Source organism: Phocoena sinus, chromosome 7, assembly GCF_008692025.1.
Source record: "Phocoena sinus isolate mPhoSin1 chromosome 7, mPhoSin1.pri, whole genome shotgun sequence".
Lineage (NCBI taxonomy): Eukaryota > Metazoa > Chordata > Mammalia > Artiodactyla > Phocoenidae > Phocoena > Phocoena sinus.
This window is the reverse complement of record NC_045769.1, coordinates 29,661,758-29,677,292: the sequence shown is the minus strand read 5'-3', so window position 1 is coordinate 29,677,292 and position 15,535 is coordinate 29,661,758. Positions and strand designations below refer to the sequence as shown.

Below are 15,535 nucleotides of genomic sequence, written 5' to 3'. Positions count from 1 at the left end.
CAGCTATGAAGTCTTAGTTTTACACTTTTCCAGTCAAAACTGAGATAGAAATCTTTCTCTTTTGTTTCTCCTAAGGAAAAAATTTCTTGAGTTTTAGTGCTCAGGAAAAGACATGTTAAAAAAGAAAATTCCCAAAATATACTAACAACTAGAGGCCTTGATGCATCATTTTACCAAACCAGGGCTTTTTCTTTTGAATTTGTATCCATTTCCAACGCCTCTCCCCTCTTACCGCTCAGATATTTTCTAGTACACAGTAGGAGTCAATGGCTTCAGATTAGACTCTGGCCTTTTCTTATCCCCAAAAGGTTTATTAAAATCTACAGTGTAAAGAAAGTATGTGTATATTGAGAGATATTTAAGGTTGAGCTTGCCACTTCCTTAGTCTTAAATATTATATGTATGAAAGGAGCAGAACCTGTGGTTTTTCAGGAGGAAAAGTCTTTTAATTGCTGTAGCTTTCACTGATAAGATTCATGAATAGTTTGGTACATGGCATTAGATGTTACCTGGATGCAGTTCTCAATCACAGGATGAGACTTCTGGTGGGACTTGCTCTGAAGACCAGATAAGAAACACATCTGACAGATGTCAAAGTTGAGACACTTCAGACAGCGGTATCTGCCAATTAAAATGGAAATGTGACTTACATCACTGCTAGGAGGTGAGCAAAGAAAGTATTATTCAGGTGGAGAATAGGCACCCTAAAATATACAGGAGGTGTCTGAGCTATCGAGTGAGTATAAAGTTGTCTTCTTTTGTTGGCATTTTTATAACATGACATTAAATTAATATAGTTTTGTCAACAAACTGTCATATAGAGGCCGGATTCATCCTCTCCACCCCGCCCCCCCAAATACCAAGTGTCTTTTATATGCAGGGTATTATGTGCTACAACCTTTAGGATAGACCCTTAAGTCTGCAGCCACATTTGTGTAGCTGCATAATTCATTCAGGTAATTTGAATTTAATTGCCAACTTAAAGGAAACTGGGAGATTTCCAAAAAGTTTGAATTCTAGCTTCTCTGGAAAATGTGTGAGATATGATGATATTGGACCTGCATTCTTGTGTGGTGTTGGGGAAAATAAAACCATAGATAAAAATCTACAATAAATGTGTCATTTATCAGAAATCTGTATGTAGGAAAGAATAATGTGGAAGAGAGGGAGTTCCTCACCAGCCAAGACTGAGTGACCACCACACCCACGTTTCTTAACACATCAGTGTTGCAGACTTTCTGTTATGGACAGTTACAATCTTAAATCTCCGGTGATCAGAAAGACAGGCGGAAATCTTGAGACACTCTGGTAGGGAAGGGTGTCTCTGGGCACTCAGGGAACATGTTGTGATATTGGGGAGGGCTGGTGAGACCTCATAGTCATGAATTAGTAACTTTTTTTTTTTAATTTATTTTTGCTGTGTTGCGTCTTTGTTTCTGTGCGAGGGCTTTCTCTAGTTGTGGCAAGCGGGGGCCACTCTTCATCGCGGTGCGCAGGCCTCTCACTATCGCGGCCTCTCTTGTTGCGGAGCACAGGCTCCAGACGCGCAGGCTCAGTAGTTGTGGCTCACGGGCCTAGTTGCTCTGTGGCATATGGGATCCTCCCAGACCAGGGCTCGAACCCGTGTCCCCTGCATTAGCAGGCAGATTCTCAAACACTACACCACCAGGGAAGCCCGAATTAGTAACTTTTAAGGATGAGTGGGATCATATTGTTTGTCTGCAAAATATCAGGGATCTATACTTTTTTCCTGCTATTTTAAGTCCCTTCTTCAACTACAGAGGATGCGGCATAAAGTAGGGTCTTCCCCATCAATGGCAGCGACGGGCAAGGGCAAGGGGGCAGCTACACCTTTAAGACAGTCCCTCCCCAGACTACTGCCCTCATTTATACTCCTTGCCTTGCCCCCAATAGCATTTGAGTTTTCAACCCCGATCTTCAAAGTTATAAAAATTAAACTATGACAAGATTCCTATGCTCTTCAAATTTCATATCTGGCTGCAAAGACATGATATGGAAGCCTGAGGTACTAACTAGCAAAATTAGATACTGTGTGATGAAGTGCCGAGTAAGAGGCATGGAAAATACATGCTGTAGGAGAGATTGGGGACAACCCTGGGAGCTGGTATGGTCTGATAAATTTTTCTGGAAGAGCTGAGACTCATGCTAGGCATAGAATGCTGGGTGGGAGATTAAAGTAGAGGAAATCCCAGGTAGAAAGATGAGGAGTAAAGTAATGCAGACTGGGGTGAAGAAGAAGGGTTAGCGCTTTTCAGACCTATCAGACCTACAGGTAACTGTGGAGAATGGAGGAATAAAAACTTGCAATGGGGCTTCCCTGGTGGCGCAGTGGTTGAGAGTCCGCCTGCCGGCAGGGGACACGGGTTCGTGTCCCGGTCCGGGAAGATCCCACGTGCTGCGGAGCGGCTGGGCCCGTGAGCCATGGCCGCTGAGCCTGTGCGTCCGGAGCCTGTGCTCCGCAACGGGAGAGGCCACAGCAGTGAGAGGCCCGCGTACCGCAAAAAAAACAAACAAAAAAAACCACTTGCAATGTTCCTGAGGTCAGATGGCAGAAGGGCTTCTGACCAAAGTCATTGGAAGGCAGAGCAGGAGGGTGCAAATGCCATGAGACCAACTCTCACAGTCCTTGTTCACTGCCGTCCCCGACATCTAGTCCCAGGGTAGGATATTAATACAGAGTGTTGAAGGGCTATCACAGTAGCAAACATTTTTGAGCCCTTACTATGTAGCAGGCAGTGGACATGCATTGACATAGTTAATCCCCATGAAAGTTCTTTAAGGCAAGGCATTCTTATTATCCTCATTTGAAGAAACTGATTCAAAGAGAGTTTAAACAATTGCACAAAGTTACACAACTACATAGTAAGTGGTAACATTAGGTTTTGAGCCCAGGGATACCATCTAAATGGAGAGCCAGCTATTTTAACCCCTGTTAATAGACCACCAAGGCAGGAGACTTGAGTTTGAGTCACATGCCACTGTTACTAGGTGACCTTGAAATGGAAACTTAAGCTCATTGTTTTGAAGATACCTGGAATAACGCAGGTTTTCAAAGAACATTAGTTGAAATTAAATGCGTGACAGTTTCTTCAACGAAGAAAATGGGGCTAGTAAACCCTGCCCTCTCGGCCTTGCAAAGTTTTTACAAAGCTTTGAAAATTATTCAGCATGCGTAACTGGGGAGACATGAAGTCTATAACATAAAGTATTTTTTATAAAGATGATTTGATGAGCCACCTGTCCTAGCATTACTGTATGGTTACAGTTGACTCGTTAGGACAATACACTGACCCTAATCTTGGCTTATTTCCTCCATGCTCTGAAACTACTGACAGGTGTGTGAGAAACGGTGCAGTGTGGATAATGAGATTGGTCTGTTGTTGATGGCTTTACTCATAGAGAACCAACTTTTTTCCCTCTAATTTCATTTCAAGGTTACATGGCTATTACAGGGCATAAATGTGACACATTCTGCTAAAATTGAACACTTGGCTTAGGAACAAGCTCTGGGCTTTGTAGCTTCTCTTACTTTAGGAGGTCAAGTCTTTGCCTCTTCATGCTATACTTCCAGATCTGCAAACACTTCTGCTCTAAAATGTCTTTATGAATCTCACTGAAACTAAAAGCCTTGAGGCTATTGCTGGAGTTTTCTGAGAGCCAAAAACACAGGTTTAAGGTTAGAACTGTAATACATTCAAGCAATTTCTAATAGACTCAGAAGGTTACAGCTAAAAGAAGTCTAAGTCATCATTTGACCCACCTTTCCTCTTGCTGACAGAGAAACCAAGGTCTAGAAAGGTTAAAGGCCACGCCCAGATCACGCAGCTGTCTGCATATATGAAAACTGTACATTGCCTCAGATTTCTAGGAGAAAGGAAAAGTCACACAGCGGCACTTTTTGATTTTGTTTTTTGGGTTTTTTTTGGCAGTACGTGGGCCTCTCACTGTTGTGGCCTCTCCCATTGTGGAGCACAGGCTCCAGAAGCGCAGGCTCAGTGGCCATGGCTCACGGGCCCAACCACTCCGCGGCATGTGGGATCTTCCTGGGCATGTGGGATCTTCCTGGACCGAGGCACGAACCCGTGTCCCCTGCATCGGCAGGCGGACTCTCAACCACTGCGCCACCAGGGAAGCCCTTTATTGTTTTATTGACAAGAGAACTACAACACCCTTTCCCTAATATGGGATTTTGACTGTCATCCTCAAAGCTGTGGAAAGGTCTGAATCTCCAATGTCCAAACCTAGCTTTCAAATCTGCCTTTTCCTCGAGGCCAGAGAAGCTCTGGCGTGAGCTGCTTCCACAAAGCCTCATCATTCCTCTGGGTTCAAGGAATGTTCTCAGTTGTCTGCACAAGGCGGCAGCAGAGCATCACGGTTGCAAAGCAGGCACCCTGGATTCGGTCGGTAGCCTCTGCCACTTGCTAACCATGTGAGCTTAAGTTTAAGTTATTTAGTGGCTCTGCAAATTAGGCATAATAATACCACATTTATACAGAGTTGTAACAGGCTTTACACGAAATGATCCATGTGAAATACACAACCTAACACTTGTTCAACATTTAACAAATGTAACAAGTTCCTACTATATAGCACAAAGAACTATAGTCAATACCCTGTGATAAACCGTAACGGAAAAGAACATGAAAAAGAATATATATACGTTTAACTGAACCACTTTGCTGCACAGCAGAAATTAACACAACATTGTAAATCAACTATACTTCAATAAAACTTTTAAAGAAGCAAAGAATGTAAACTATTGTTATTGTTATTATTATGGATGGTTCCAAAGTATTTAACAGCATTTTTTGGTAACAAAAGACAAAAAAATTTCCCCTTAAGGAACAAAAACATCTAGCGGTCAGAGTATGTGTCAATAGAACTTAACATTCCATTAATTATAGAAGGTAAAATAAAATGTATTATAAGCAGGATCACTCATACAGGAAATTACTGACCCCCCAAAATCAACTGAGTTCTAGATGTGTGAGAAGGACCACAAAAAAATAATCTGGAGAGATGCAGCTCCAACTCCAGACCCGTTTGGAGAGTGACGGTCCATGTAATAGTGACGAATGACTCTACCTCAGTCCTGTGATGGGGAAGTTCCTGCAGATTCGACATCGAACAGGATGAGTGACCATTTCAGTGGCTGACAGTCGGTAGCAGGTCGGGAGCCACAGGAGGATGGGAGGCTCAGATTGTAACCAAGATAGGAATTTCTCTTCTTTAATTGCTGAGCTCAGCACCTGAAAAACGATGGCACACTCAGATGTGTTTCTAGGCAGAATGAAAATGTATTTTCATCTTCTCTTCTGGCTCTGTTTCTGTAGGCTGTGCTTAAGAAGTTTACCACACCCGAAGTCGGGGCAAATTAGGTTGTCTAGGATGCGGTGCAGAGTAGTAGGTCTGTGATTTAAATGGGTCAGCAGTGGCGTCTGCCCCCCAGGTCCAAGGGACATGTGAATGGCACTCACCCCTTGGAAACAGCTGCGTGTAGCACTCTCCACAGAGCACAGAGCTCGACTTTCCCCCATGACAGTCGGGATCTACAAGAGGCAAGAAACCCCACGTCAGCGATCAAGAAATGGAGAAATAGGTGGCCACCAGTCATGCCTGAGCGGTGGCGCTTACGGCCATGGCGTCACAGTATCTGGTGTCTGAGGCTGGATGAGCCGTCTCAGTCTAGGCAAACAAGACATGTGTGGGTGTTGTGCAGTGTTTGAATAGAGATAATGAATGAACAAGTGGGAAGAAGTGGAGCTGGGAGGAGGAGTGAGAAGAAAGTCTGGCAGTGGGGGAAATACAGGGAGGGCTCGCATTGTTTCTCTTCTTTTGACCCCAGTCAAATATTTAATCGTTCTTTGCCCTTGTGCACCTATGAATTACAAGTAACGACGATACTGTATCAAAGTTCAGGGCAGTTTTAAGGAAACCTTTTCAAACACTTTCATGTCGTCTCATTTTCACAAATCCCAATTTCTGAGGTAGGGCAGTCATTATCCTTGTTTAAAGCAAGGAGTAATTGAGATCTGGTATTTTGTCCAAGGTACAACAGACAAGCAAGAAAACAAACAAACAAATGCAAGTTAGCTGCAGAATTGAGATCTCACTCTAAGACTCCTGACTCTGTTGAGGGGTTCTCCCAAAGCTTTGTCACACCCAGTCCTGATGTGGATTCCAATGGCTTGGTTTATACTACCCCACTCAATGGTTTCCATCTTTCAATCAGTCCCATTAAGGAGTTTAACTAAGGGACCGAGAACCCCTTGTGACTGCCGAGATGGCCAGGGACTTGGCCCTGACATTATCTATATGCACAGATACATGTACCTGTCACCTCCATTTATGCCCATTTGGTTGTGGGTCCCAGTTTCACATCTGATGTCTTCTACAGCACAGTCTGTCAGCAGGCGTTGCTCCCAAGCTCAGAAGTAATTTCAAAGACCCCCCTGCTGAGTCCATCAACTCGAATAAACATTCTTCTAATCAGGAAAGTGGCACTTAGAGCCACTTTGCTGACAATTAGCCAGACAGAAGTCAACAAACATTTGCGTAATCCTGACAAGATGGCTTGTACTTTAAATTGATAATAACCCCATCACCAGCTGAATAAGTACTATGCCTTATTTGGCTTTTGTCTGAAAAAATAACTCACTAACCATACTTTGGCCTGAGAGTGCTGATGAGCTAACTGGAGCACTTATTTGGATGGCGTCCTTGAGCCTTGAGAAAGGGGTTTAGCCTCATTTGTAAAATAAGGAATGTGGATCAGATAGGACCCACTTACCAGCTCTGTGATTCTGACACCAGTCAAAAGAAAATTCACTTCTGTGGTGGGTTCTAACCTACACTTTTGGCTGTTAAGTGTGTGCACAAAGATTTTGTGGATGAATTGCCCATTGGACTAATTTCTTGCAGGTGTTCTACGGAAGGACGCAGTGTGGCTGGATAGCATGCCAGCACAGGCAGAACACCACTTGAAATGATAATGATGATTCTTGCGTGAGGAGTTGGGATTACACGGTAGGGCCTGGAGTTTTCTGTGGGAACCCATCTCAGTGTTCTTAATGGTAGTAAATGGGATGATAATTTGCCGTGCAAATCTCCACCTTCCTAACAGCTTTCTCAGAAGCCTACTAATGCATTGGAGGGGAGACAGCGCTGCAGGAGCTGCCATGCGGCAGCTCATTGACCTCAGTTGAGCCTGAAACAAGGGCAGATTTTTAGGGCCTCTTGGATGGGGAGCGAGCCTGGGGCCGGCTGTAGTAGTGAGGAAACAGCACAGGATTTCAGGAGGAGGAAAATACCCCTCCGTCCATCTTCTTTCATTACATCCACCTCAACACCTTAGTGTAACAAGCCTGGTTGCACAAAAGGATGGACAGATTTTCCCAGTCTCCCAGGCTCCCCGCAGCTTGAGTCCTAAGATGTTGGGATTGATGGGGAAGTAGCTCCTAAACATGCCTGGAGTCAGCAGAAAACAGGGCCCATGTGCTGCAGCAACCACCAGAGCGGCTCTTAAATAACTACATACGATGTTTGAACCTTAGGAATTAAAAAAAAAAATCATCGCTCCACTTAAAAAATATGAACATCTTACATATTCTTTGGAATTTACAGAGTACATTAAATACTAATTATTACAATCAATATGAACATAAACTATTACTATTAAGGCCAAATCAAAGCAAAGGTAATTTTGGATAGGTTTTTCTAAATCATATTCCCTGTCTGATAAGCTCTTTCCTTACCCACTCCCACTTGTAACATAATTATCCCCAGTTCAGAATCCTCGGCTCTGAAGGGTACCAGAATAGGTCACCCCCAAATACGAGCCCTTGGCATACGTATTGTTTTGAACTAAAGGCCATTGAGAACCAGTAGATGCAGAAAAAGCTATAAAAACAGGGCACAGCTTTTCCTTTTGTAAAGGAAATTTACATTTATAAAGGAAATTTCTTTTTACCAATAGTGTCTCCCTCTCCCCATCAGGAAGAGGAGGACTCTTAACAACACTTATTAATGGAAAACTCACAGACTTAAATCTGCATAACAAACCTTACTAAACAACCCTTGTTCACCATCTATTTCCCAGTCACTTTCTCATAACTTGCCTCCCCCGACCCAGAAGCCCAGAGCCCCCTTCCCTTTGTTTAGTGTAAAATAATTTACAAGCCTGAGTTCCATCCACCTCTTTGAGTTACTCATCACTGGGTGTTCCCATGTGTATGCACCATACACATTTAAACTTTGGTTTGTTTTTCTCTTGTTAATTCTGTCTTTTGCCAGTCCAATACATAGGGTCCCAGTCACAGAACTTAAGATGTTTCAAGGAAAAAGAAACTTTTTTCTCCCCTACAGTCCAGACCCAGCGGAAAAATGACAGAAAATTACTATGGCTTCACAGTGAGGAAAACCTAGTTTGGGGATTTTACAGAGGCTTGAAGAAGAATAGACACATCCTTGAAATAGGGGTAAAAGATACAGGAGGACAGTGACCACTGTACACAAGATAATCCAGAGCCTGCTTAACCCATTTGCAGAAGATCTTGCTTGTTTACATGATTTTACATCATTTTAATATTTAAGAAACATATTTACTTTAAGGAGGTTAATTCCCTTGCCTAGTATGGATAAAAACAACACTACATTTGCACATTCTTAAAGAATAGGAAATGATGGAAAGCAACTATTTGAGTATTTGGGGTTGCATTTCATCTATGTTTCCATTAAGCACCGTTGAAGGCTTTAGTATCAAGAATTTTTCAAGCCATAAAGATAAATGAGATAAAATTCTTGCCCTTGAGAAGCAGCCTAGTGGGAAAAGCATATACCTAGGACATAATTGCAACAACATTTGACAAGTGCTATAACAAAATTATGTACAAGAGTTAAAGGAGCTTTCAGTGAGGAGGTGACTGATATTTGAGTGATCTTGAAAGACAAACAGTATTTGTCAAGTGAAAGGAGAGGCGGTGGTGTTGCAGACAGATTGCACCTGCACAAGTCAGGCATGGAGATCTTGGTGCATGTCAGGTACAATAACAATTTTGGTACGCAAGAGTGACAATGATGGAAGGAAAACTTAAACACTGTGGAATACGCAAAAGAAACCACTGGATATTGTTTCAATGGGGATTATCTGAACCTATAGAGATATGCATCACTGTCTTTGACTAAGCTATTTTATAATTTTGTAGACATTAATGTTAACTTGTAGACAACTGATCACAATGCAAATAATTCTGATCTATAGACATACAAATAAATTCTGTCCTGGTTGAGGGACAACCCTCCCCTTCAGCCCAAAGTCAGTCTTGGGTCCACCTGCAAATTCATTGTAACATTCTTAATCTATCAGCTTGTCTGTTCTTTGGTTATTTCTTTCAATTAGTTGTAACTTACTGGAGCCCTCTTCTAATTAACAAATTAAATAAAATTTTGAATACATGTTCATTTTATATTTGTATAAGTATCATGATTTACCTCTTTCTGAAAAGAGAAGGATTGAGTCAAATCATGAAAGCTTTGCCTGTGATGCTGAGTTCAGGTTTTATTCTATGACAGAATATGGCCAACGAAGAATTTTAGGCATTTACATTTACATTTTGGAAGAGTCACTGGCTGCTGTGTGGAGGAAGAGTTGCAGAGAGGAGAGGATTGCGTTGGGCAAACCAGTTAGGAAGCAATTGCAATAGATCAGCCTATATTCAGATAATACCAGGTAAAGAGGAGAGAGGTTGCATGGAGAGCTATATTAAGGTAGAACTGACACTGTAAAAATCAGATCCTTTAATAATAAATGTGACTAATATAACTGGAACAAATTTAGAATTCTTAAGTATTAGAGATTTACCTGTTGTAGATCTGTTAGTAGGTTTCTCAAAATCCTTCGAGTCATGCGTCCTCCAGAATTATAACCTCCCCTGTTATTTTCTGCATAGAGCTGAAAAAGAGCTAGACACATAAGGGGGGAAAGAAATCTTTAAACTGAATACTTGCTATATATCTTTGAAGAATATGTGCTTTGAATTCTAAACAGTTTATTTGTGGCTATAAAGGTGAAAGTTATAATTCTTGGTTATTTGCTTGCTGTTTTGAAGGCTTCCCAAACTAAATAATTTGATAACTAATGAAGACCCATTCACGTTTCAACTTTTTGGTAATCTAGCACATCAATGACAAAGACCACAAGGTTGGTAAATGGCGATGTGAGCAGAGTCTGTCTTTAAGGGAATAATAACTACTGGTGTCTGAATAATCCCTATACAAATAAATATCAAGGATAACCAAATTATGAATAGTTAGAAAGCATAAATCAACATCTTGAAAAATTCTAAGTCTTGCTGAGTACTTGTCGAACCAGAGCAGTGTGGCGGGAATACAGGAGTGAGTGAAGCTGATAACGTGTTGGAGAGATTTGGTGGTCACCGCACTTCAGGCATTCAAAACTCCTACATATGTTACCTCTGTATTTTGTAAGAGGACTATCCCCTGAGAGGGCAATCAGGGCGGCGGCTGCAGGTCCAAGCTTGAGAAAACCCGTTCCCGAGCTGCATGGCAACAAAACAGAGATACGAATGGGGAAGGCAGGGTTATTCTTGGTGAAGTGGTTTATAAAAACCATGACTATGAATGGACATTTCTTTCTTTCTTTCTTTATTTTGGCTGCACTGTGCAGCATGTGGGATCTTAGCTCCCCAACAAGGGATGGAACCTGCGCCCCCTGCAGCGGTAGCTCAGGGTCTTAACCACTGGACCACCAGGGAAGTCCCTGAATGGACATTTCTGACACTGTGTTACAAGTTCACTCTTTTCATGGTCAGTTTTCCTATACTAGAATTTGACAGAACTAAGAATTGAATGAAAATATTTCATCCTTCATTTATTCATTCATTCATGTGTTCAACAAATGTTTATTGGGTGCTTTCTCTGTACTAAGCACTGTCCTAGGCACTGGAGACACAGGCATCTTCCTGGGTCTTCCTGGGTCCTCCTGGACCAGGCAGTCTCACTTCCTTTAGGGCTCACAAGCTGGGAAACCAAACAACAGAGACAAGGACCAAAAGGCAGGCAGAAGGAGCAAACATTTATATTAAAAAAAATCCCCCCGTTCTCAGGCCCTCACTTAGAGCCTCGTCACCCTGTGCCCACTGGCTGTGCAATTTCCAAACCTACAAAATACAATGTATCAAACGCTGGAGGATTGTTAGAGGCAGGCATTGATACAAGAAAGGACAGCCCAAATCATAATGCTTAAGGAGACTGAAATCATGAAAAAATAACTTGAGAACATGCTTATATACTATTTGTACAACAACAAAAATAAATAAATAATAAACTAGTAAGGAATTTGCCGAGTGGTTAAACTGTGCTTGCCTTTGGGAGGCAGACTTTGGGGTGGTATTTCTTCTTCTTCGCTCTTTTCTGCACTTTCCAAATGTTTTATATTTACTGTGAGCTTTTAGAACTCCATTCTACAGGATGAAGGCTAATGGGTCAAGACCACGTAAGATAAACACAACTGAAGTGGGGCAAAAAAGTGGTAAACACACACACAAACACACACCCCCAACACCACTGACTTAGAGCATGCATAATCAAGCCTTTGACAGGGTGTAAGCTGTTTGATGTGTGCCTCTCCAAGTCATATGTTGAAATCCTAACCCCCAATGTGATGGTATTTAGCGATGGGGCTTGGGAAGATGATTAGGTCACAAGGGTGGAACTCTTATGAATTGGATTGCTATTACTACAAAAGAGACCCCAGAGAGCTCCCTCGCCCCTTTCACCATGTGAAGACACAGCCAAAAGATGGCCCTCTATGTACCAGGAAGTGGGTTCTCACCAGACCCATCTGTCTGCCGGTGTCCTGACCTTAGACTTCCCAGCCTCCAGAACTGTGAGAAATAAATGTTTAAGTCACCCAGTCTACGGTAGTTTGGTATAGCAGCCCAAACTAAAACAATAGGTTAGCCATTTATGCACACGTTATTCAACTTTATCCCACAAGCAGAAACTGACAACTGGTTATAAAGGAATAAGCAAAGACATATACTACCGGGGACTCAAGAGAAAAGTGTAATTTATATATATACATAGATGCATAATTGCCCTAGCAAAAGGTGTGCGTGCTTCTCTAGAGTGGAAATGAGTCCATATGAAAATGTGGATTTTCCCCCTTTTTGCTGTCCATGAATCATTCATATTAGTGAGGTTGATAAGCATGTACTTCTTTGTTCCCCTCCTGAATAATACATTTGAGGCAAACAAACAAACAAAGAAGCCTTCTTAGATATCAAGCCTTGAACAAATATTAGACAACCCCAACTGGTCAATGACCAGAGGCAACTAAACACCCCCTGTAAGGTCACAGCATGGTCCCCTCAGCCTCACCTGTCATACATTGTTGTGAGAAGGCTCAGAGTGAGTTCCGAAGCTCTGGGGTGCACCTGTCCTGGTTTTTCCACCCTGACTCTCTGAAACAGCTCCTGCAGAGCCTGAAAAAGCTGCTGCACAGAGACAGCACTTTCTCTTGCCTCCCAGAGACTCTGACGTAGTAGGACATGCTGAATCAGAGAACTGTCAATCAAGTCCACTGCAGGAAACAAAGGAAACACTGCATCACCTCTGATCTGAACAAAAGGCTTCAAAAAAGTAAACATCATCTAGTCTTTAATGAAGACTGTTTTTTACGGCACCTGTTTTTTTAAGGGAATTACATATGGCCACTATTTGGATACATCTCTCTTGTGTATAATTCAAGTGTTCCTATTCTAACAGTTGATTTGATTTTGGAAAAGTGCATCTGTTTGTAAAGCATAGTTAGAACATTATTCCCAGTATAACCTCTAGGATGTGGCTTTATAAAAGGAAATTAAAAGGGAAACAAGTGAGAAACTTGAAAATAGCTGTCCGAGGAAGTTAGGACACTGGTGAAAAGTTGGGAAAAACATTTTTATACTGTTTATTAAGTGGATTGAGAAAATTCATCTTTCATGTTCAAATATCATTTTTTCTTGTCTACAGCCTAGCTCGAGAAGGAATATTGTATATAAAAATGCAAATGCATCACTTAAAAAACTCAGTGATCTTTATAAAAGAGCAGTTCCTGAATTAGACTCCTTAGGTCTCACCCTTGCTTTAGTAATGTTTATTTTTTTGATCTTGGTCTCCTCAGTATTATTATCCAGAAAGGCACTTAATAAAACCAAAGTTGCTTACAAAAAATAATGGTTTATTTCTTACATATTTTTCTATCACCTTCTCCTAAAAATGTTACAAGGCAATAAATATAAGGAAGAATGAAATAGAACCAACCCTATGGTTTCTTGCAGATGGAGGATGACAGACAAAATGAATAAACACCCACTTGTGCCATCTGAGATGGGGATGTCAGTGGCACCAAGAGCTGCTGGCATTTAAAATGCTTCAGACTGTGAAGTGATAAAACCCTGCACTTCTGTCTACTTCGTAAATCAACCTCACATACACAAATCTAGCACGTATAATAAAATTTTTTATTTGTTCTCTGATACTGCTTTTAAAGGGAGAGTCTAAGAAAGTGAGGGGTATGTTTTGGGATGTGACTGTGAAACGTGGCTGCATGTGGTAGAGACTGCAAACTCTTTTATCATTATTCAATCGCAAAACCTATCACCTCGGCCTGGCGTGCTGTACACAGGATGCTGCGTCTTCTGCCGAGACTTCTGTATTACAGCAAAACAGATAATAGTGGTGTCCATTAATCTCACCACCAGATTTGCGCAGGAACGCTCTCCGGCTCTCCAGATCCTGCTGCCTGGAGCTCACGATATGTTTATCTCAGTGTTAGGGACTTTTGTTTTCCAATTTTTGTTTGGTTATCTGTTATAGGTAGAACTTTTCAACTTCTGATTTCGTGTACCGTTACTATTTCCCATACATATTATTTATATTCACTGTTTCTGATGCAGGCGTAATAAAAAATTCAGAAAGGTACACCCTCGAATTACACTGTTTGTACTCACTCAGGCTCATATGAACAATGATGGAGGCTCATGTGAGCATTGGCTTCTAACTTTCTTTAATAGGAGACATTCTCCAGGAAAATAACATGATTGAGGGTAAATTTTTAGTAAGCATCTTCTGCCTTTTGTTGATTTCTGGAATAATATAAGTAATTTGTCTATATCAGTGATTTAGAAAAAAATTTATTTAAGCCAAGAATCCCTTCTTCAAAGGATACTTTCACAGAAATGCAATATGGAAGATAGAGCAAAACAGAGCTGTTCTGGTAGAGGAGATAGCCTTTTGGGTTTTCTCTACTTGCCTCTACTTCCTTTTCCCACCTCGCTGGCCCTTTCTTACCCTACTTCACACCCATGTCCACTTTGTGAAACACAGTTTGAAAACCACTGGTCTATCTAACTTATTAGGCAGAGGCAAAATATTAAAAAAATTTCAACCTTTAGGAAAACTGACATATGTATGTGTATGTGTGTGTGTATATAAAATACAATTTATATATATATATATAAAATACAATTTATATATATATAAAACACAATTTTTTTAGATCTGCTGTAATAAATGTCATAAATTACACAAAGTGATTTTTTAAAAATGCAATACAGAACTTATTAGAAATCAGTAACTTCAGATATGATGAATGCCTGTTGTTTTTCACAGCCAGGACCCAAGTCACTTCATTTTCGAGAAATTTTACAGGATAAAAATTTTTACTGTATTTTACCTAGATAACGGTATAGGAAAAGAAACCATGGCATTCAATCAGATAAAATTTAATGCAAAAGAGTAGTTCTCATGAAATTCTCAAGCGATTTTTAAACTTTATGGCCTGAGGATTATTCATCTGAACTTACTTTTGCAGGTTCAGAAAGAGATGGGGGTACAACTTAAAAATGCAAGTCTTAAGTAGCAGAAGGAATTTAGAAATGTTTATATTTGAATCTACAAGTTATATTAAACTAACTTATTTTGTGATTTTATTTTGCATCAATATTGGTATCCTGAAAAGGAAATAAACAAACAAAAAATTTGCAGAAACCAAGTAGGAACATTTTTTTAAAGAATTAGAATCCTCATCCATGAATTATTGTCTATTGTCAGTCAGCGAAGCTACATGTGGGTGGAACACACAGGTGTATCTTCCACACTCCATCTTCTCTGTTACAAGTAGGGTAGATGCACAGGTCCAACCTTCTAGATCCAGCAGTCACTCACATGGGGGGAGTTTTTGGTTTTTCTATGAATTTTACATTACACATCAGGGTCAGATTATTTCAAGTGTTTCAAGAGAACCTGTACTTACATTGGCACAAGGTTTGCACTGATCGTAATTTGAAGGCTGTTCTATAAATGGAATTCTCAATACTATTAAGAGCATCTGTAAAGAGAACATGAAATATCATAGATAAAGGACTGTCTCATTAGATAAATCCCGTATCCTAGAAGGAAATCCTAGAGAGCATGTAGCTCTACTTTATTTTGCAGGTGAGGAAATCAAGTT

At 40.9% G+C, this 15,535-nt stretch overlaps 1 protein-coding gene across 1 annotated transcript in view; it reads right to left on the bottom strand.

Annotated features, from left to right (window-relative positions):
* The window catches only part of DYTN (dystrotelin), a 50,924-nt gene that overhangs the window by 26,707 nt on the left and 8,682 nt on the right, over positions 1-15,535 (bottom strand). The window contains exons 2-8 of the mRNA XM_032636648.1: positions 15,338-15,412; positions 12,421-12,622; positions 10,492-10,577; positions 9,881-9,981; positions 5,499-5,570; positions 5,107-5,270; positions 510-621 (exon numbers count right to left, since the gene is read on the bottom strand). Of these exons, the coding sequence (XP_032492539.1) occupies positions 510-621; positions 5,107-5,270; positions 5,499-5,570; positions 9,881-9,981; positions 10,492-10,577; positions 12,421-12,622; positions 15,338-15,412 (812 nt within the window). The remainder of the gene's footprint in view (positions 1-509; positions 622-5,106; positions 5,271-5,498; positions 5,571-9,880; positions 9,982-10,491; positions 10,578-12,420; positions 12,623-15,337; positions 15,413-15,535) is intronic.